The sequence below is a fragment of the Salarias fasciatus genome, chromosome 9 (assembly GCF_902148845.1).
Source record: "Salarias fasciatus chromosome 9, fSalaFa1.1, whole genome shotgun sequence".
NCBI lineage: Eukaryota > Metazoa > Chordata > Actinopteri > Blenniiformes > Blenniidae > Salarias > Salarias fasciatus.
Genome location: NC_043753.1, coordinates 2,615,388 through 2,636,377, shown reverse-complemented (window position 1 = coordinate 2,636,377; position 20,990 = coordinate 2,615,388). Strand labels below are relative to the sequence as shown.

The following is a 20,990-nucleotide window of genomic DNA, read 5'->3' as shown; positions in this document are numbered from 1 at the left end:
AAAATCTGAACACAAAATTGATTGAAATTAACCTGATATGAATGAGAAGAACAATGTTGTAATTTTTAACATTCTTAAAGTAGATTTTTTTAATCAAAAATAAACAGGTAAGTTTTTAAAAATTAAAGGTAGTAAGATTTATTTTTCAATTCTTACCTTTTAAGTACAGATGCTCTGATAATTGAGAGTCCAGAAAACTGCTGAGCCTGAAGAGAGAAGTCAGATTGTAACGGAGATAAACTGTTAAAAAATGAAGCTCGGAGCGACTTGAAGCAGGTTTCACTTCTTTATTTACAACACAGAACATTCATGAACAGAGTTCTGAGGAGGAAACGAGCTGAATGTGGCAGCGAGACAACGAATCAGGCTCAGATGAGGCTCAGTAATCTGGAATATCTTCCCAGCTCCCACCACTGGGTGGCGCCACTCTGGGGAGATTCAGTCATGGACTCCTCACATCACTGCTTCACAGAGGAGACGGTTCACAGCTGAAGGGAAGGAGGATCAGCTGGAGGGATGCAGAACGGCTCACTTCACTTCCTTCTGATTGGTCAAAGCTAGATCTGCAGCACCAGGTGGTTGTAGTTTGACACCAGCATCCTCTGTTGCTGCTGAGTCCAAGATCCCCGAAACTCGGTTACTTTTAGTACCTGAAAATGTGAATTTTCCCAGAAGAATTTTCTTTTCCACCTGAATTTATTTGTTTTCATCATTTCTTACAGAAAAAAAAAAAAATATATATATATATATATGGGAAACTTCTTTAAAATACTTTTCTTGTTAAAATAAAGCGAGAATCTACAGCGGCCACCAAACGGATCAGAAATCCACCAAATAAAAAAACAACCATAACAGGTTAAATTTAAAACAGAGAGAAAAGAATGAAAAGCTGAAATGTTTTCAGTTCAGGAAACATCTGGATCTTTCTGTCTGTGAGGGTTTGGATCTGAGGGACCAGAGAAGGATCGACGCCGGATCGATCGTTCAAAGAAAAACAAACAGAACGCAGAGCGAGCCGGAGATGATTAGTAATCAATGCAGGAAATCCCCCCGCGATCCGCCGAGCACATGGACTGTGAACACGCTTCAAGAGAAAATGCTTCGTTTCTGAGATGTTTCACGTGTTGTTACTTTTTTTTCTTCAAACGTTGCATTTCCCTCCGCTTCCATGGAGACGGAGTAACAAAAGTTCCTTCTTGGGTGGCTCCGAGCCCCGTCGTCATGTGAGCGGACACCCGGAACGCAAGCGAAGTTTAGCGTTTTGACTTGAACACGTGGGGCGAAAGGAGAAAGACTAGAGCGCGAGACGTGACGCCTCCAGCAGGGGGCGACGCGGCGAGGAGCGACGCCTCCAGCAGGGGGCGACGCGGCGCAGCACTTCCTTCACAAACAGGGCAGAAAGAATCGACTCAGAGCTAAAAATACAAAAAAAATCTGCAGAATGAGCTTTAACTCGCACACTAAACTCAACCAGAGCAGAGCGGGGTGTGTGTGTGTGTGTGTGTGTGTGTGTGTGTGTGTGTGTGTGTGTGTGTGTGTGTGTGTGTGAATGATCTATCTGCTCATAAATAAAGGATCCGGAGAGTTCCACAGAGTGTGAATCAACACTAAGAGCTTGTTACGGAGGAGTTTATTCTTCTTATTGTGACACTAGCTGTGTGTGTGTGTGTGTGTGTGTGTGTGTGTGTGTGGTGTGTGTGTGTGTGTGTGTGTGTGTGTGTGTGTGTGTGTGTGTGTCAGTAGATGAACTCTCCGGGGACCTCCTGCAGGGAGCTGAACGGCTCCTCGAACTTGAAGCGTTTGGAGACGGCCTTCTGCTCGGCCGCCAGCGCCTCCTTCTCGGAGGAGGAGCGGCACTGACCCAGAGCGTAGGTCGCCATGACGATCAGCTCCTCCGTCACCAGGCTCCCCGCCCCGCCCTGCTCCTCGTCCTCCTGCTCCGGAGTGCCGGTGCTGCTGGGAGATTCGGGGCTGCTGCTGCTGGACGCCTCCTCCTCCTCCTCCTCCTCCTCCTCCTCCTCCTGCTCTTCCTCCTGCTCCTCCTGCAGGGACGGCTGAAGCCAGGCGTGTTGCAGACACTGCTCCGCTGTGGCACGCTCGCTACACACACACACACACACACACACGCACACGCACACATTATACAGTGTAAAAACTTTTTGCATTAATTAAAATGTATTCATCAAATTAAAAAACTACAGTTAAAGAACATTTCATGAATGTACTGAGTGATTTAATCCATTTAGCCACGTTAGCCATGTTAGCAATCTGTATCATTTTCTTGTTTTGCTATTGCTAGCAGTTTTATCCTTACTAACTACAATTTAAACACTGAACTATTTCTTTACAGCCATTTTAAAGAGCAGGTTCAGCAGTTTTTGCTGTTTTAGGTGCTTCAGGAGTTTCAGCCATCATAACGGTTTGAGCCGTTTTAGCCGTTGGAGCGTTTTAATCTGTTCTAGCTGACTTCAGAGTTTCAGCCGCTATTCTCATTTTTACCGTTCAGAGAGCTTTAGCCATCACAGACATTTGAGCGGTTTTGCCACATGTCTTTATAGCCATTTAGTTTTTCCTCATGTAGCCTTTTTTGAAGAGTTTTAGCTATTTTAGCAGTTTAATCTTTATCTGTTGTTTTATAGCAGCTTTGACCATTTTAGCAGTTTTAGCCATTGAAGAACTTTTAGCTGAACGCACCTTGTCAGCTATTTTAGGACGTTCACCATTCCTTTTAGTAGTTAATGACACACCAGGAAGTGTCGTAAAGCTCGTGAGCTTCGTTTTGTTCATTCATTTGTCCTCCTGGAAGCTTCAAGACAGGATTTCAGAGCGCTGTGGGGGCCGTCAACCATCTTTTACATACAGTCAGTGGTTGAAGTGTGTGTGCAGTGTGTGGACTGACTGTGGCTGTTTGCGCAGCAGCGTCTGGATGAAGGCGACGGCGGCGCGGTCCAGCTCCTCCTCGCCGTAGCTCACGTTGAGCTGCGAGATGTTCAGGAAGGTCTCCTGCTTGTCGTCGCCCAGGAAGGGTGAGACGCCGGTCAGCATGACGTAGGCCAACACGCCGATGCTCCTGCAGCGCCACAGGGCACAGGTTAGCTTAGCTTAGCTTAGCTGAGAGGCTCCTGGTCTGAAACCAGTCATTATTCACACTGCACACAGTTCAGCGCTGCTGCCAGCAGGGGGCAGCAGAGCATCCTGAGAAACTGGAGCCTGAATGGAGACAGATGAAGGAAATGCAGGACAATCTGAGGTTGACGGTTCGATTCTCAGCTCCTGCGGTGTGTGAATGAGCGGATGAGATTGAGGGAGTGAAGCGCTTTAAGGCCGCCGAGCTGAAGAAAGTCCGTCGGCCGTTTAAAGACGAGCAGATCGACCAGATCGAGACGTTTCTCACCACATGTCGGTCGCCGTGCTGATGGGCTCGTAGTTCAGGATCTCTGGAGCTGCGGGGCAGAGCGCAAAGGCCGAGGGTTAGCGCTCTGCGGCGGGAGGGCGGAGGAGGGGGCGGAGCCGAGACTCACCCACGTACTCCGGGGTCCCCATGATCTCCCGGAGCTCCTGGTGGCTGCTCACCATCCTGGACAGGCCGAAGTCCACGATCTTGATGTCGCCCAGCGGCGAGCTGCTGGTCAGCAGGATGTTCTGAGGCTGGAGGGACAAAACCAGGAGGTTCTGGTTCAGGAGGACGGACGACTGACGGACCAGCGACCCTGCGATCGGCTGAACTTCCAGCTGGACTGTAGCGTTCTGACCTTGAGGTCCAGGTGGACCACGTTGTGGCGGTGCAGGAAGGTGACCCCCTCCAGGATCTGCCTCATGAGCCTCTTCACGTCCTCCTCGGTGAAGGCCTCGTCGTCCCGCTCCGACACACACTGGTTGAAGATCTCTCCTCCGGCGGCGCTGAGAGGACAGAAACACCAGACCCGTCAGACCCGTCAGACCCGTCAGACCCGGGAGACCCGGGAGACCCGGGAGACCCGTCAGACCCGTCAGACCCGTCAGACCCGTCAGACCCGTCAGACCCGGTTCTGTTTAGACTGGAGGAAGCCAGAGCAGCAAACTGCACCGGGTTCCCGGTCCAAAACCCAAACTGCACCGGCTCTCAGGACCGGGTTCCCGGTTCGCGGAGGGAAAAAAAACTGTCGAGCAGAAATAGCAGAGCTCTGCCAAATATAGTGAACTAATTAGGATCCTGGCCTGAATGAGGCCGTCTGTGGCGTTCTGACCGACGTCTCTCTCTTCACGTCAGGAAACAGGGTCGCGACTGTGCGGCTCGGCCGCGGGAAGGACTCCGGCCGCCGCCCGGCTTCGGCTTCATTTCCTCTGACCTGAGATCAGCCGTGAGGAGGGGCGGCGGCGGGAGACAGAGGCCAGTCAGGAATAGACCGGGAGTCCCTCAGGGGGCCCTGAAGTAGGCTTTATCTCACAGGAGGAGGAGGAGGAGGAAGAGGAGGAAGAAGAGGCTCAATTTCACTTCTCAAGGTGAGAAGGAAGCTGCTCAGACTCCACTGAGGAGAATGAGAAGTAGGGAGACAGCGCAGAGGCCAAAGTGATTCCCACAGGACTCAAACTCCCAGATATTGGGCGCTGTGTGATGCTCCCGCTTCAGTTTAACAGCTTCTCTACTGCACCATCAGCTCAGTCAGGTGGAGTTTCCTCACACGCCTCCTGAGAAGAGCCGATCGATCACCGATCGGGTCGATCTGTCTCTGCTGATCCCGTCAGGAGGGTGATTATCAATACCAGCTGTACCAGACCTGTGGGCTCAATGTCTGCCTTTATGAGGTTGATAATGAAGGTTATTGAATATTATTTTCACCGGAGAGCAGAGTCCTCAGATGGAAGGATCGAGGTCTAGCTGGAGGTCGCACCCTTTAAAAACAGGTAAATAAACAGAAGTGAATGAAAAACAAACCCGGTTCCCTGAAGTAAGGCTGAGACCTTCAGTCTCACACAGAGCGTTACTGACTGGGCGTCAACAGGAGGATATGAGCCAGGAAAACGGCTCTAAAGCCTCCCATTTTATCAGAATAATATTTAGGTCATGGTGGAAAACGATTGGCCGCATTGCACAAACACACACACACACCTGGCCACACCGCTGCTTCCTGCACGTGCACCAACAGTTGGAATGAATATCCATTCCTCAGAGGATCAGACACAAACTAATCTGGTGGAAACACACAGAAAACAACCACTAAGCACTTCCTAATGTGCCGGTCGTGCTGCCGGGTCGGTCCAAACTTGACACCATGATGGATTAGATTCAGATCAGATCAATTCGACCGTGAAACTAAACCTGATACGGCCAATTTACCTCAGATGACTGCTGGTGCTGAGAGTTAGCAGTGTGTGAAAAGACAGAGGGAAGCCGCCCAAAAGCTGCTTCAGGCCGATGGAGGGAAACTTCCTCAGGTGAAGCAGTTTGAGTCTCCAGGAACCTTTTCATGAGTGACGCAGGCAGGAACCTCAAGTTGGGCTAAAATGTGCAGCATTAAGATTGAGGAGTCAGGATTTGGTTCCCTGCTGGTTTTATTTTGAAAGAGGTTCGGGACGATCCCGCTGGTTCTAGAGGGAACGTTGGAGCTTCGGTAAGTGGGTCACCTCAGCCAGAAGACACAAAGCCTCCATTAGAGTGACTCCAAACCGGAGCGTGCCGCCCTGCAGCCCGGCCGCCGCTTTGAAGCCGAGCGAGGGGTCGCTTCAGCCGCTGATTGGCGAGATGCTAATGCAATTAATGGAACCGGTGCCAGAGCGGCGCTGTGGGAAAGGATCGATCGGGCTTTGATCAGCGGAGGTCACGCTCCAGCTCGGATGACATGTTTTCAACACGCTAGCTGACCTATATAATCCACTTGGTAAACATCAACACAGCAACAGGCTGGACGTGAGCGCCCAGCGGTCCTGGACCGGCAGGAGCAGGAAGCCGTCGTCTCCGTGGAAACGGTGCGGATCGCCGTGCGTGACAGTGACAGACGGACCGATGGGGTCGAGTGAGGGGCTGGCGGTTTGTCCCTCACTCATCATGTATTCATGTGTGGCTGGACTTTCCCACATCCTGGTGCCGAGAATGGATCCGCATTAGTCCACATGTCTGCGGCCTGACATCAGCGCTTCAGCTGAGCGACGGAGCGGCGGGCAGGAAACTGAGCCCAGGCCAAACGTGACCCCGAGGATCGGTTTAGAACTGTGTGTCACACAGTGGAGGGTCAAACCCAGTTTTAACTGAATGAGTGATTTCAGGTGAATTCGGGGAATTTTGAGGGTCTGTTTACGCAGCAACAGTCATCAGAGCGGCTGAAAACGACACTGACAGAGTAAACAGGTCAAAAAGACACTTTCTGGAAACACTCGGGCTCTGTTTCAGTGTGAATGGGTGAAAACGACACTTTATGGAAACACTCGGACTCTGTCGTCATATAAACAGGTGAAAACGTCACTTTTTGAAAAGCTTTGGGCTCTGTGATTGTGTAAAATGTCACTTTCTGGAACCACTCTGGCTCTGTCATTGTATGAATAGGCAAAAACGACACTTTCAGTCAGGCTCCATCGTAATGAAAACGGTTGAAAATGCAGTGTTTCTCCCTCATAAACATGTCTCATAAACATGAAACTTTACTGGATCGAAAAGGCAAAAACGAAGCATTTCCACTGGAGACGTCGTGGCAGAAACGGGGCCTCGGTGGCTCTCTAAAGCTAAAGGAACATTCCTCAACAGACTCACTTTACAGTCGACGATTCTCCTTTCATGGACAGAACATGTTGTTTTCCTCAAAACCACAAAAGAATCTTACAGATTGAGAGCAGCTTAGCTTCGCTTTGAAGGGTAGAAATGTTCCCAGAGTCGGCTGCAGTTTGATCCCGGCTTCATGAATTAGAAATGGACGACACCTCTACTGAAAAATTCAAGAGCACAGAGTCGATACCGCGGGTCTGAAGGGAACGTCTCTTTATAGGAGCTGGATGTTTGGTGTCAGTGATTTTCTCCAGTGTTTGGATTAGATGGTGGACCGGGACCAGGACTCTAGAGTACTGAACAGTTCTCTAGAGAACTGTGAAGAAAAGAGATCAAACTTCCAGTGGCCGTCGGGCTCTGGAACTCCTTCCTGTAAGTAGAGTTTTGCTCTTGTACATATTAATGCTGGAAACTACTAAATAAGTTATGTGTGAATTTGTCTCATAGGCGCTAGCGTTAGCATACGCGCTAGTTCAGGCAGTACGTGTTGAAGCTAGCCACAGTGGCAGTTCTGTCTAGATTAGTTTATCCATATTCATCTGTATATCCAGCCAGTTCTAACAGGACTCCGTGTGTGATTGGGATATTTAGATGAATAACAAGAATTTTCATCTTTTCCAGGAGCAAGGCTGCTCGTTTTCCTGGCTCTGAAAAGAGTTTGGCTGACTGTTTAATCGATGTTAACACTGTGGCAGTAAAACACAGACAGAGCAGTACAAATTCAGTTCTATAACATCAGAATCGTCTGAGAAATGCATGAACAGAAGGATGAAATCACTAAAATCAGGTAGAAAATCAGCAGGAAATGTCATGAAATGTTTACCAGAATAACCTGTCTACTGTACATCTGAAACTTCAGAAGCGGCGTTCGCCTCATGTTAAACTTTAAACGCGTTTTACGGCTCCGGTTTCATTGGATTTGGTGAAAATCGGGCTGAGTGTGGTGAAAGCTGCGTTTGAGTTCCAGTTCCACGGCGTTCGGAGTGTTTCCAGCTCAGCGGGACTCGGTTCGATAAGAGGACGTGTCCAGTTCGAGTGTGAATATTAATTGACGGGCGGACCCGGCCTCTCTGCTCCCCGCGGCCCAGCAGCGGCGGCGGCGGCGGCCATGCTTCCACCGGTCACGTGCGGCTCGGCTGACATAATGAACTCCGGGCTGGAGCTCGGCCAGCTGGAGGCCGCGTCCATTCTACACCGCCCCCCCTCCTGCCCCCCTCCGCCCATCGCACCATGAATATCTCTCTGTGGAGGGATATCTGCCCCTCCACCCTCCTGCCCTCCTCCGCCACCGTTTGCCCCACTGCCCGAAATATCCGTCAGCTGCCGGACGGATGAAAGACGGAAGAAGAAGCCAAGACTGTCGACCTCGCCGGAGAGAATGGACGCATTCTGCTCTATTTCCCTGCAACATTAAAAACAGAGGGAGGTATAAAAGGGCCTGGAGGGGTGGGGGTGGTGGGGGTGGTGGGGGAGGGGGGGTGGATGGAATGAATGGATCTCACATGAGCTTTTCTTCCCTCTGGCGCTCGTTCATTAGCGCTGATTGAAGATATTAAGAGGAAGACTCTTCCCTTCAAATTCTCCCTGCGCTCTCGGTGGACCATCCTCATCCTCACTCTGGGATTATATGCTGCATAGACAACGACCGGATTGGGATTAGGGGCTGGGGGGGGGCAGAGCATTAATGAGATCTCCTTATCAGGACAGATTGCATTGTGTGGCAGGTGCTGCCGACGGTGCCGAATCCCGGAAAACACAGTGACGAGGGCACACACACACACACACACACACACACACACACACACACACACACACACACACACACACACACACACACACACACACACACACACACACACACACACACACACACAGAAATATGGCCGCACAGTGATGGGGTGAACAGGCGATCGTCTTCAGTATTGAGATAACAGTATGATCAAAAAGAAGGTTTTATAAACACACGTTTGACACGTTTCAGTGGATAAGATGAAACTGGAAAGAAAAAAATATATATATTCTTTTTTTTTTTTTTTTATTAAAGAAATGGTTTTAATCTCCAGGCTACAAAGGAGTAAATCTGTGTAAACTGACAAAAACAAACAAAATAGCAGAAACTACTCCAGAAAAATAACAGAAAATAACAGCAAAAAGTTCTTAACTCACTATAACCAGCTGGAAAAGGTCAAAGTTAAGAGGCTAAAATTGTGAACATAGCTAAAACCATGATGATAAATTAGACAGAATATATAAAATGGTTGAAATAACAAAAGAAAACGTCTAAAAACGGCTGCAAAAAACAAAGAAGTGTCATAAAACTGGAGTTAAACATGAAACGTCATGAACGCAGCCTGTTACTCATTTCAGATAATCATCATGTTTCTTGTCTCCAGACACATTTAATCTGAGATCAAAACCACGAAAATGCCTGTTTGGACAGAAACCTCAAACTAAACGATGATGTTAATTAAACTAAAAGCGCTCTTCCTCTGTCTCATGAAGCCTCCGGCTCCTTCCATCAATGGAAATGTTTCGGCTCTCCCATTACTGGCATGTTTCTTTATTTTTGCATTAGTTTTTGTCTTGTGCTCTAGAAACACAAAGATCAGTTTTTACGCAACGCAAAAAGAAAAAAAAAAACACACACTCAGGATTCCTGTTAAAAGAGACGAACCAGACCGAGTCACGTTTTTCTCCTGTTCCAAACGAGGAAGTGAGAACAGAACACTAAACCACAAATCCATCAGTGACAGATGATCCACAATGTGTCAATACAATCTGAGTGTGTGTGTGTGTGTGTGTGTGTGTGTGTGTGTGTGGGAATCAGGTCAAACATGGCTCACTCATGACCAGCGGAGTGAGCTCATCGACAACTGGTGCAGCTACTGTAGTCAACACCATCCATCACGTGTGTGTGTGTGTGTGTGTGTGTGTGTGTGTGTGTGTGTGTGTGTGTGTGTGCGTGCGTGTGTGCATTGTGGTGAAAATGAGCAGTGCCCCAGTTGGTCTTTATTCAGTATTACTGATGGATTTAACAGATCTCACTGCTGTCAGTGTGTCGGCTTCGCCTCTCGGCCAAAAGCCACATCGGACACAGGAAACCCAATCCGAGTGTGTGTGTGTGTGTGTGTGTGTGTGTGTGTGTGTGTGTGTGTGTGTGTGTGTTCATCAGAAAACAAGCGGGGCACATTGCTGGCATAGCCCCTGCTAGCTGGAGCATTAAGGCCGGGCCTGGAGCTGCGGCTCTTCGCCCCCCTTCACGTTTCACCTTGGGGAATGTCACGGCGTTTGCCACCGTTATTCACAAGCGGACGCTAATTGGATCAGTTTTCCAGCTCGGCGCTGGGATCAGCTGGTCCCGAACGGCGAGGGAGGAAGCAAGTCATCGCTTCCAAACAATAAAAACAAACCGTCTTCTCCGAAGAATACAAGTGTGAACGCTGCTCCTGTTTTAACGGTGTTCATAAAGAAACTGGACTGTAGGGACGAACCGTTCGTTACAGTGTCTTTAGAACAAAGGAGTTTCGACTGATCTACTCACAACTCCAGGACCAGCACCATCTCGGACGCCATCTCGTAGACCCGGTGCAGGTTGACCACCCGGGCGCTGGCCGTGGCCAGCTCCAGCACGGCGATCTCGTGGATGATCTCCGTCCGGCAGTCCTGCCCTTTCCGCCGCTTCCTCATGAACTTGGCGGCGAACTCGTGGCCCGTCAGCTTCTCCACGCACTTCCTGACCACGGCGAACTTCCCCCTGGAGGACGAGAGCAGCGAGAACGGTGTGAGGAACTTTTCCAGACCTGCCTTCAGACTCTCCGGGGCTGCTGGTTCTGGAGCAGCTCTCCTTCATTCTGAACTGACCCAGTTTCCCGGGTCTCATGTGGAGCGGGCGTGCGCTCACGTGCACGTCGCCCCGGGGAGATGGCGTGAAGTGCGCCTGCTGATGGAGATGACAGGCCGGCGTCCGACCGTCGATGCTCCAATAATCAGCGGCGGCCTGACCAGGGCTGATCTCCATCTGAACTCCATCCTGCTGTTCAGGAAGCGAGTGTGGCCGTGAAGGCCGATCCATCAGCGCTATTGGTTACATTTCACATAGAGCTCTGGCGTTCTGACCATGAGCGGCACGGCGGGAGTCTGATGGACGATGAACACACACTCTTTAAATAACTGGGACAGACGCTGAGCGCCAACAATACAACACTGCAATGATATATTCTGACGAGGATCTGAAATGAGAGCAGGATGCAGATTCACCCTCTGCTCTCATCACATGAACAGATTAAGAACACACATTTTTAGGAGGGTTTTTTTGGTCCTATTTTTAGTGCATGATGATGATTTCTTTTTTTTTTGCAAAAGTAAAAAAACAAACAAAAAAAAAAACAGTAAGCATTACTGGCTTTGGGCTGATTTCCAACACACTGACTGGTTTGGGTCAGTCTAACTGGGTTCTGGATGTTTATGACACGATTTGATATTTCTGGCTGTTCTGACCTGGTTTGAGCCGGTTCCTGCCCTGGTTTGTCTTTGTTCTGAACTGGTTCCCGACTTGTTTTTTGTCTGGGTTCAAGCTGGTTTCCATCTGGTTCAGGCTGGTCTCTGACTGGTTCAGGCTGGTAGGAGCTGGTTTCTAACTGGTTGGAACTGGTTTTCATCGGGCTTTGGATGCATTTCTGGCTTCTACTTGTACTAAGCTGATTTCTACCTGGTTCAAACTGGTTACTGACTGGTTTCTGATGGGATTCTTATTGGTTTTGCTGGTTTCTGACTGGTTCAGGCTGGTCTCTAACTGGTTTGAGCTGGTTTCTGACTGGCTCAGGCTGGTTTGGCTGATGGTTTTTGACTGGTTCAGCCTGGTTTCTGACTGGCTCAGGCTGGTTTGAGCTGGTTTCTGACTGGTTCAGGCTAGTTTGGCTGGTTTGAGCTGGTTTCTGACTGGTTCAGGCTGGTTTGGCTGATGGTTTATGACTGGTTCAGGCTGGTTTCTGACTGGCTCAGGCTGGTTTGAGCTGGTTTCTGACTGGCTCAGGCTGGTTCGAGCTGGTTTCTGACTGGCTTGATTGATTTCTATCTGGGTCAAGTTGTTTTCATGTTTTCATCAGACCTTGAATGCGTTTCTGGCTGATTTTCTTTTTTGACCAGAGTTGTGCTTTGCGGTACTTTGAGTTTGTTTTTTGTTAAATCTTTGATAATGTTGATTTATCCCTGAATTTAGCTCTTTCTACCCATATCTGTGGCTTGTTTTGACCCGGATTCAGGTTTGGGTTGGTTTCAGGTGTATTTAGACTCGGAATTTGTTTATGGCTAAGTTTCATCACATTTTGAGTCTGAGCAGTTTTCAAATGATTTTGATGGTTTATTTATAATTTTGTGGTGTTTTTTGGTGGTTGGGTCGTCAAGTGGTCTGCCCTCCATTAGGCCTGGACTCAGGGCTGGTTTGGTTTCTGATGGTCATTTGAGCAGAGTCTGGGTGTGAGCAGGTTTATGTTGATCTGGATTTCCACTGGTTTAGCATTTAAATTTATTTAAATATGTCAGAAATGATCCAGGATGTCTGGCATGATGTAAAGGCCATCTCTCTTTCACCACAAACCTATAATTTCTCAGTTTTTCCTTCTGGTCTCTACTGTTGCTGAACTGAGTGAAAAGTCGCAGCTGATCTGACACGAGGATCTCAGGATGCGATTCTCATCAGGCTGAACGAGCTGTTCAACGACCACAGACCGAGAGGGGAGGATTTTCGTCCCGCAGAGGGAACCTCAGTGGTGGTTTGTGTTCTGAGCGGATCGGACCCGTACGGCCAGGTTTCTGATCAAACCTCAGGTTCTGAGCCACATCAGAGGACACAAAGACCGAGCCTGTGTGGAGACGAGGAAGCCTGGCGAGCCTGCTGGGGATGAAACGGGGACGGGGACGCGTCGTTCTCAGCAGGCTCCATGTGAGAGTCATGAGGCCGCCGCCGCCGTGAGCCACAGACGCACAGAGCGTCTGTTTAGAAGGTCAACAAGGTTTTTTATAACTGAACTTCATTATGAAAAACAATCTGAGTTCTGATGAGTTCTCCTGATATCAACTACTACTACTACTACTTCATTATTTAAAAAAATCAATAGAGTTACAAAGTAAAATTAAAAAAAATTTCCACCCATACGAATCAATACATCCGCTAAAAACTAAAGTCCAAGATCTGCCATGTTTTCAGGAGATTCTTGTGCACTGGAGTTAGAGAAAAGAAAAGAAGAACAATGGGATCGTAGCATTTACAGCCTCATAACTCAGAAATAGCAACAACTCTGGATTTTCATTAGATTTAGACCAAAGGGGCAGAACTGTGAAACACACTTCCTGTAGAATCTGCTTTAAAACCCCAGATAGAGACATCTGAACGAGCCATCCGGAGTGGGTCAATGGGGAACAGCTGTCACTTTTATCGGAAACCTGCACTTCATCCTCTCTCTCTGAGCTGATCCAGTCTGAAGTCGCCCAGAGGCCAGATGGACGATCCGGACGGCTTTGGGCCAAATATCCGACACCTTTAGCATCGATATTAGAGCCACAACTTCAACCACAGAACAGTATTTACACATTTCTGTGTTTATTTTAACTCAAACAAAGGTAGATGTGATAAAACAGTGAAGAGCTGATTCACTGGTTTGCCTGGCGTGAAAATATTGTCTTCAAAAGGTTTCAGCGTGCTGAACGTCTGCTGCAGCTTCAGTCTTTCTCCTGCTCCGGTTCCTTCTGTCCAACACATTGAGTCTCAGGCATTTCCTCTACATCCTGTCAGCTCCTCAGTTCTTCGATTCGTGGCCACGTTACGGTTTCCTTCGCAGGTGTTTTGCAGGACGCAGCGAGCGGTGGCGTTCAGCGAAGACTCAGACTGAACTCAAACTACTTAACATTTTTAATAATTGTTTCTCTCATGTTCTCAATGAGGGGAGACTGTTAATCTCAGTCCACTTGTCCATTTCATTCAGGGATTATCCGCTCACAATCAGACTTCCTCCTCCTCCCCGTTCAGAATCCCTCCATTCACACGTCCAAAATTGAAAAACTTTGAGATACAGTCCATCTTTGTCCTCAGCTGAGCCGCTCTGCTCTGGGTGGAGGACGTTCTGCGCCTCGGGTCAACAAGCCTGTTTGTGCAGAAGAACGACGGCGGAGACGTCCTCCGCATGACGGAGCGTAACGCCAGGAAACACAGCGGGTTACCATGGCGACCAGAGGTGGTTAAAGACAGAAGCCTGTTCTGTCTTTCTCATATTTTCAGTCTATTTTGGGTGACATAGTTTGTCTGCATTCTATATTTTAAAGTTGGGGTGGTATAGATCTACACCGCCAGCGGGCCAATGTTTCAATTCAGCTGTGCCTTTTATATACAGCAGAATCAACAATAATGAACAATGAATTTGACTTTGAATCTTTAATTCGCCCTCTGAAGGACGTAGTTCTTGATCCAAACGCCGCGGTCAGAAAGAGAAAGTCCAGCTTGTCTGCGGACGTCAGCCGAACGCTGAACGTGTCCCGGCGTCTCGTCAGGATCCGGAGCCAAACGTCAAAAAGTGTGATGATCGGCAACATTCGGAGTCCCTGAACCTCCGAGGCTCGGCGTCCTGCACAGAAACGCCTGAGTGGCGAGTTTCTCGGTATCCGACAGAAAGATGCACCGCAGCGATAATGCAGTGACGCCGTACCATCGGGTCACGCTGGTCAAATTGATTTCTCCTCTCAACATTTCTGTCCTAATTAATTTGCTGCACCGAGACGAGAGCATGCAGAGGCAGGTCACCCGAGTTCAGAGGAACCAAACAGACGTTAAAGAAGGAACCCGGAGCCTCAGAGCGACGGCGGAGGCAGCCGGGAGCCTCGCGGAGCCCTGGAAACCCCGGCGGCCCTGTTTGGTTTGGGAGTCTGGGCTTCAGAGAGCCGCCGGGCCGCCGCCAGCCCCCTCTGAAGCCCCGTCAGCACATTTCCAGAGCCAGCGGCCTCGTTCACAGGCTCCGCCCTCTAACGGCCCAGCGGCTTTGTGCGATGAGAGCCGGCTGGCGGGCGAGGCCCGCACGGCCCCGTGGGACAGGAACAACGGCTCCTCGCCGCCGTTCGTACCGGTAGACTCAGCCAGGAGGACGCCCTGCTGGGGGGGGGGGGGGGGGGGTTCTCTGATTCACTGATCCCTCCGAGTGTCAGGCTCAGTAAAAACACAACGCTTTTGTATCTGTGGTGCGGAAAAGTTTTGGGTTTAAAAGGCAACATGATTAAAACAATGTTGTTTTTCATGTTGGGCCACTAGTGGGCGCTGCTGTTAGTCAGAAAACCGGACGCTAGGACAGATGACGTTGTTCCTGGTGACTCCACTATAATGGACTGAATGCGGAAGATGGTGTCAGCTTGAGTTTTTCTTCTTCTGTTTCGTGTTTTAAACATTTTTATCCTGTTTTTAATGGATTCTATAGTTTTTTTTGTGGATTTTCGAGCACCTTTACTGGCTTTTGGAGCGTTTCAGTGGATTTTATAGTACCTTCAGAGGATTTTATAGCGTTTGTAGTGGATTTCACAGAACTTTAAGTCGTTAAAATTGTTAAAAAAGAGCATTAGATTAGACTGCGAGGAAGTTATGTGAATGTGTTCCAGGGTTTTGTTTTGGTTGCGGAGTGGAGAGATCAAAGTCAGCTTCCTAAAACGATCAGCCGGTTGTGCTTCCTGGTCTGAACGGTTATCGGCTGGAAGCTACCTGGAGTGCTTTCAGTAGATTTTATGCAAGATAAAAAGATCATCTGACACTTTTAAAATTTGCTGTAATTGTTAGAATGAAACTAAAGATATCTTTCTATCTATCACTAGAATCTGGACTGGGAGTCGTAACACTCTGGAGGCCGCCTTCGTTACTACCGTCCATCTACTGAGCGTGTGCAGTAGAACTGTTTACTACGGTTGTCAGGTACATTGTGCTGTAACTGTGTTTCCAGAAAGTATTGTTTTCAAAAATTTCCACTGTGGAAGCTCTCGTTTTCATTCCCTCCAAGCAGCACTGTCATGTCAGTGGATCAAGCTAACGTTTAGCACTTGGAATAACTGTGAGGCCTGTTCAGAACTGAAGTGAAGCCGCTCTGGAAAGGACGGGTTTGAGGAGCTGCAGCAGGTCTCAGAAGAACAAACGTGGCCTGGTTACGATGAGCATGTTTACCGAGTGAAGACTTCAACGCGTCGCAGCACAGACACGAGGGCCTGAAATAATCCTGTAAATATTGACACGCTGCAGACGTTTTCCTGCCCGGAGAAGACGACACAGCTCATAGCCACCTGACATCTCACAAAAACCAAAATATACCAACAGTTTAGACATTTTTCAAAGTCCATTCATGGTCCTAGACACTGACCTACAGTGGTTACATGCTGGAGAATGCCTAAGATCAATGAACAGACCTAAGTAATTATCCCAAAGCCAGGCGCCACGGACCAAACCGGTGTAAGGAAGTGCAGTGACACAGTGGAAATGACAGCATTTGGGACAAACATGACCCAGTTAGGGTGGAGGAAGTGTTTACAGAGCTAAAACTTGAACGGGTTTGAACTGGACACACTACTTCTGACACCAAGCTCAATATTTACCCTGAAAATCGTCACAAAAAAAAACAAAGTCTTCAACAGGTTTTACCCGTTCAAAGAAGTGTTTCAGCATTATCTCCTCCTTTAACCTTCCTCCTGATGACCTGAAGCTAAATTGAAAGCAAACTGCCATTTGAAATACCCTCGAATGTCAGTTTGCATTAAAGAAATTCTAACAATTCAAACAATAGTTTTCCAGACTCAATGCAATAATCACTGCGGGCTGGACGGGGAGCGTTTTGAGAACAGAAATGACCAATGCTCAGACCTGTCCTTGAACATCTCATGAGAATCACTGATGATCTCTCCTTCAGTCTATGAAGCGATGCAGACGTTGGGGGTTCTTCATCCTCACCTTGAATGACCTCTGGACAGCAGCAGTGACTTCCTGAAAGCTAACGTACCGTAATAAAAACACTGTTCCTACAGACGGTCTTCTCTCCGCAGCAGGTTGTTTCTGTACGGCGAGCCCCTGGTTGAGGCGGCGTGCCGTCTCGCGGCAGGGCTCGGTGCCAGACCGTCAGCCAGCGCTGGACGCTCTTAAGGGAATAAAGATCTTCACTGGCTCCAGGCCAAACGCCGACATGTCGGAACCACCCGGTCGATCCTCAGTGGAGGAGCCCTGAACACAGAGGCTGGGTGACCTCCGACCCGGTGGAGGAGGGAGAATTGATCAGATTGTAGCCTTCCAGTCACTCGGCCTGGTTCACGAACTGGGAAAACACCCAGAAGGCTTTTTTCAGGATTAATCACTGGCAGCGGCCGCGCGAGGTGCTTCCACTGCATTTGGTTAACTTGAGATTAATTATCTTTCCAACAACCAAAACCAGAAACTTTAAGACAATGAGCTTTCAGCAGGTGGGCTACAGCTGCCTCAGATCCCCTGATCCCGGACACTTAATCCCCATCAGGCTTTGGCTCGGCTCCATTATAACAATCTGTGGAAGCAGGTAAACCCAGAAAACACGAGGGGTAGCCATGGCAACGGGGGCGACTGATCGCTCCGATCGCTTCCTCTGAATGTTCGATCACTACGGGACCATCGGGGCTAATGAGCGAGGGTCCATGTCCGGCGCTGGCTTTGGGTCTTAACCAGATGGAATTCACCACTGAGAGTAAAGGAGCTTGGCCCTGGGCCATCTGGGACTCCCACCGCTCAGAGACCACGGAGGGTATTACCTTAAACCCCCCCGTCAGCAGCTTCCCCCGATACCGGCACGTGAAGAGCGGCCGCCGCTGCTGGGTTTGGAGTCATGTTTTCTCTCATCTGATAGGCCGACAGCTTCATCAACAGCTCATTCTGAACAGCTGTGGACCTTTCAGGACCGAGGGGTCAGTGAACGAGCACAGCGGCCGGTTAAAGCGAGGCAAGAGGGTCGTTTCCAGCACCTGCAGGACGGTGACCGGTTTGAACCTGGTGTTCACATTTTCAGAGTAACTCCTGAGGAATGCTGGGATGCCAAACGGTCCCGGAGGCGTCTCCGTCCGGGACGGTCCGGCCGATCGCGCTCCGCTCTGCGCAGAAGGGCACTTCGTGGTCAGCTGGGAATTCCACCCGCAACCCCCTGCTTTTCGTTTTCATCTGGAGGTGCAGGAATCACAGTCACAACAGGAGCGTGGAGCCGCGGACGTTCAGACAAAGGCCGCTTTAGCAGCGCTAATCTGGAAGGGGGGGGCGTGAATGGAATTCCTGAACCCGGTTCAGGAGGCTCAACCGGAAAGCTGGACGAGAGTCAGGAGCTGAGTAAACAGCAGCACTGCGGCTAAAGGCCTTCATGTGCCGGTTCCTCGACGTCAGGCAGCGGAACGACGACCCCACCGGGAACACGGAACACAACGGAACCAGCTGGGATCGGCTCAGACGTGGACCGGATCCAGCGCTCGATCCGGCCCACCATGGGTTGAAACATCCGAGAACCGAAGAGCTGCTCCGTTTCTTCAAATCGTGGTCTTTTATTTTGACCAAGCATCAACCGAGCTCTGGTCTTTGAGCTTTGGGGGTCGAATTTCAAAATAACAGTGTTCTTTCTCTTCTGGGACACAGTTTAGCCAGCAGCTGGCTGAAGCTGAAGCCTGAAGTTGTTCATTTCTTGATTGTCTTCTGACTTCTGTCCAGCTGTTTCCAGCTGTGATGGCAGCCCAGTTCACACAACAAATCAAGAGAAAATGGAAAACTTCAGTCGTATTTTCGCCGTCCATTCATGGCTGCTCGGAGTCACTAACAATGAAACGTTTTGAAAACGTTCCATCTCCGTCTGAAGGTGGTGGAAACGTAAGGAAATAGTTCTTCTACAGATGGAGCAGCAAACCAGCTTCACCGTTTGTTGTGTGGTTTCATGACAGAAACATCCAACAGCGCCAACATGTGGCCCGGCATGCTAACTACACTGTTCTCAGGTTTTCTGCTGCTTCTGTGTAAAACGGAGCCTTGATGTTGAAAAAAATGACGTAAAGCTCGATGTGGCGCAGTCGGCCTCGTCTGATCGGACATATGGAGCAAGAAAGGAAACATCACTGACTGTAGAATGGATCTGTTTATGGGATCACTGTCAGAGTGCCGACAGGACACAATTTAAGAGTGTGGATTCAAAAAAGTGACTTTTCCCTTTAAAAATGTGTCGATTATTACAATGAACCACACAGACATGTTAGAATTTAAACATTTAAATAGATTCAGACTTGAGAGAGTGATCATAAATGTTGGTGATGAATAACAGTGGCTACGCTGTAACTCTGTGTGTGTGTGTGTGTGTGTGTGTGTGTGTGTGTGTGTGTGTGTGTGTGTGTTTGTCCTTGCGATGCATGACCTGACATTGTGACTGAGCTTAGCCGCCTCAGAACAACTTGAAAGGTTTCATTAATCTGCAGCCCCTCTCTGATCTTACAGCATCGATCAGCTGACCGAGTGTGTACCCACACACATACACACACACACAAGAGCAAAAACATGTATACACAGCTAGACTAATTGTTGCTTCTTTGCAAGTCACATCATGATGAAAATATAACCTCAAAATGCTGAATTAACGTGGTATAAAACATAATTCGCCTCCACAACACACCAAAAGCTCCACAATAATAATGTGGGTCACATCTCTTCTTTTTCTCCGATAAAAGTGACAGTTATTCACCATAAATCTGAAAAAATAAATGGATTTCTAGACTCATCACTACAGTAGTCAGAGCTTTTTACTTGAATCGTCTTGTTGTCAACGTGCATGATGCACATACTGCAAAAAACTACAAAATGAAAATCTCATTCACACAATGCAAGTTCAAAGTTTGAGTATTTTCAAGGGAAATGTGACAAATGGTGTCAATTCTTTGCAGTGGAAGGTTGTGGGTTAGATCCCCGCTCTGCACACAGACTGAACTCTGGAAAACATTTCAAAAAATAATTTTTCTATTTTTGGGGAATATTAATGAACAGAAATGAGACATGAAATGCAAGAATAAGTGAAGTTGTTCAGTTTAAATTCAGGTGTGAAGCACCGGGACGGCTCGCCTTACCTGCCGAGCTCCCTGCCGGGGATGATGGTGTAGTGGTCGGTGAACGGTTCGGTCCGGATCGGGGTCTGGATTTCGGACAGCAGTCCTCCGGGTCCCCGGGCTGACCGGGTCTGGCCGGGATCCGCCGCCGGGCTGCGCTGGAAGCGGGTCCGGCTCCGCGGCTCCCCGCTGCGGGGACACTCGGGGATCATGGTGGTCAGAAACTTTGAGAAAAAACTGCTAAAATACCTCCAGGGAGGCAGAGAGCATCCGAGTGGCGGCTGAGGTCTCACGGTCCCGGGCTAAACGCTGGAACGAGAGGGAAGCATCGCGGGGGGGCTGCTCATGTTGGGGGGGATCAGCCGGGGCTCCTCTGCCTGTCTCCCCGGGCTCCCCTCCCTCTTTCCCGGAGCTCCGCTCCCTGTCAGCCGGACCCCTGCCTCCTGAGTCCGGGCGCTCTGCACCCGGTCAGCCGGACACTTCCCTCCCTCTGCCCGGTGCTTCGCTGCCTGTCCGCCAATGCTCTACTCCCGGAGGTCCGCTGCTTTGTCCCGGCTCTCGGCTGCTCTGTCCCGGTCCTCCTCCGCTTCTCTCCCGGCTCTCCTCCGTCTCTGAGTCCTTCCTCTCTCGGCTCCCTTCCGCCTGTCTGCCGGCTGCTCGCGGGCTCACAGCAGCGGACCTCGGCTTTGTGTTACCATGGCGACGCCGCATGATTGACAGGCCTGCCAGCCAATGGGCGGGCTTAGCAGTGAAGTTGACCCCCCCCTCTGGCATTCAAACGGGTTTTAACAGTGAGCTGGTAACAGGGAGTTTTTTAATTTATTTTAATTGGTTTACGGCGAATTCAGTAATTCAGAATTATATCCATGAGCTTCGTGTTTACATGGAAAAAATAAATGATTAATTCCTCTTATGCCAGGGTCTGTGAAGCGTTCTGATTGGACAGGGGGCGGCCGTGACGTAAGTCTCCCGGAAGTAAACAACGTTTTTATTTTTCTTTCTCGATTAGCTTTTATGCTTCAACTTTGAAAATGTCCACACGTTGTTCTACTCCCGTCCACCCGCTCTTTTCATTATATCAACTTCTTCTAAAGCTCCAGTTAAATAAATCGTCTCTGAATGAGTCAAAGCGCGGGTTGCGCTTGAAATATTGCGT

At 49.2% G+C, this 20,990-nt stretch overlaps 1 protein-coding gene across 1 annotated transcript; it reads right to left on the bottom strand.

Moving 5' to 3' along the window:
* Positions 1–332: 332 nt before the first annotated feature.
* stk17a (serine/threonine kinase 17a) lies at positions 333–20,454 on the bottom strand. Its single transcript, XM_030099713.1, has 7 exons — positions 19,856–20,454; positions 10,278–10,490; positions 3,753–3,900; positions 3,522–3,648; positions 3,395–3,443; positions 2,900–3,070; positions 333–2,100 (listed from the first exon to the last, which is right to left on the bottom strand). Exons 1-7 carry the CDS (start codon positions 20,044–20,046, stop codon positions 1,737–1,739), a joined length of 1,263 nt encoding a protein of 420 aa, XP_029955573.1. The 5' UTR covers positions 20,047–20,454; the 3' UTR covers positions 333–1,736.
* Positions 20,455–20,990: the final 536 nt, after the last annotated feature.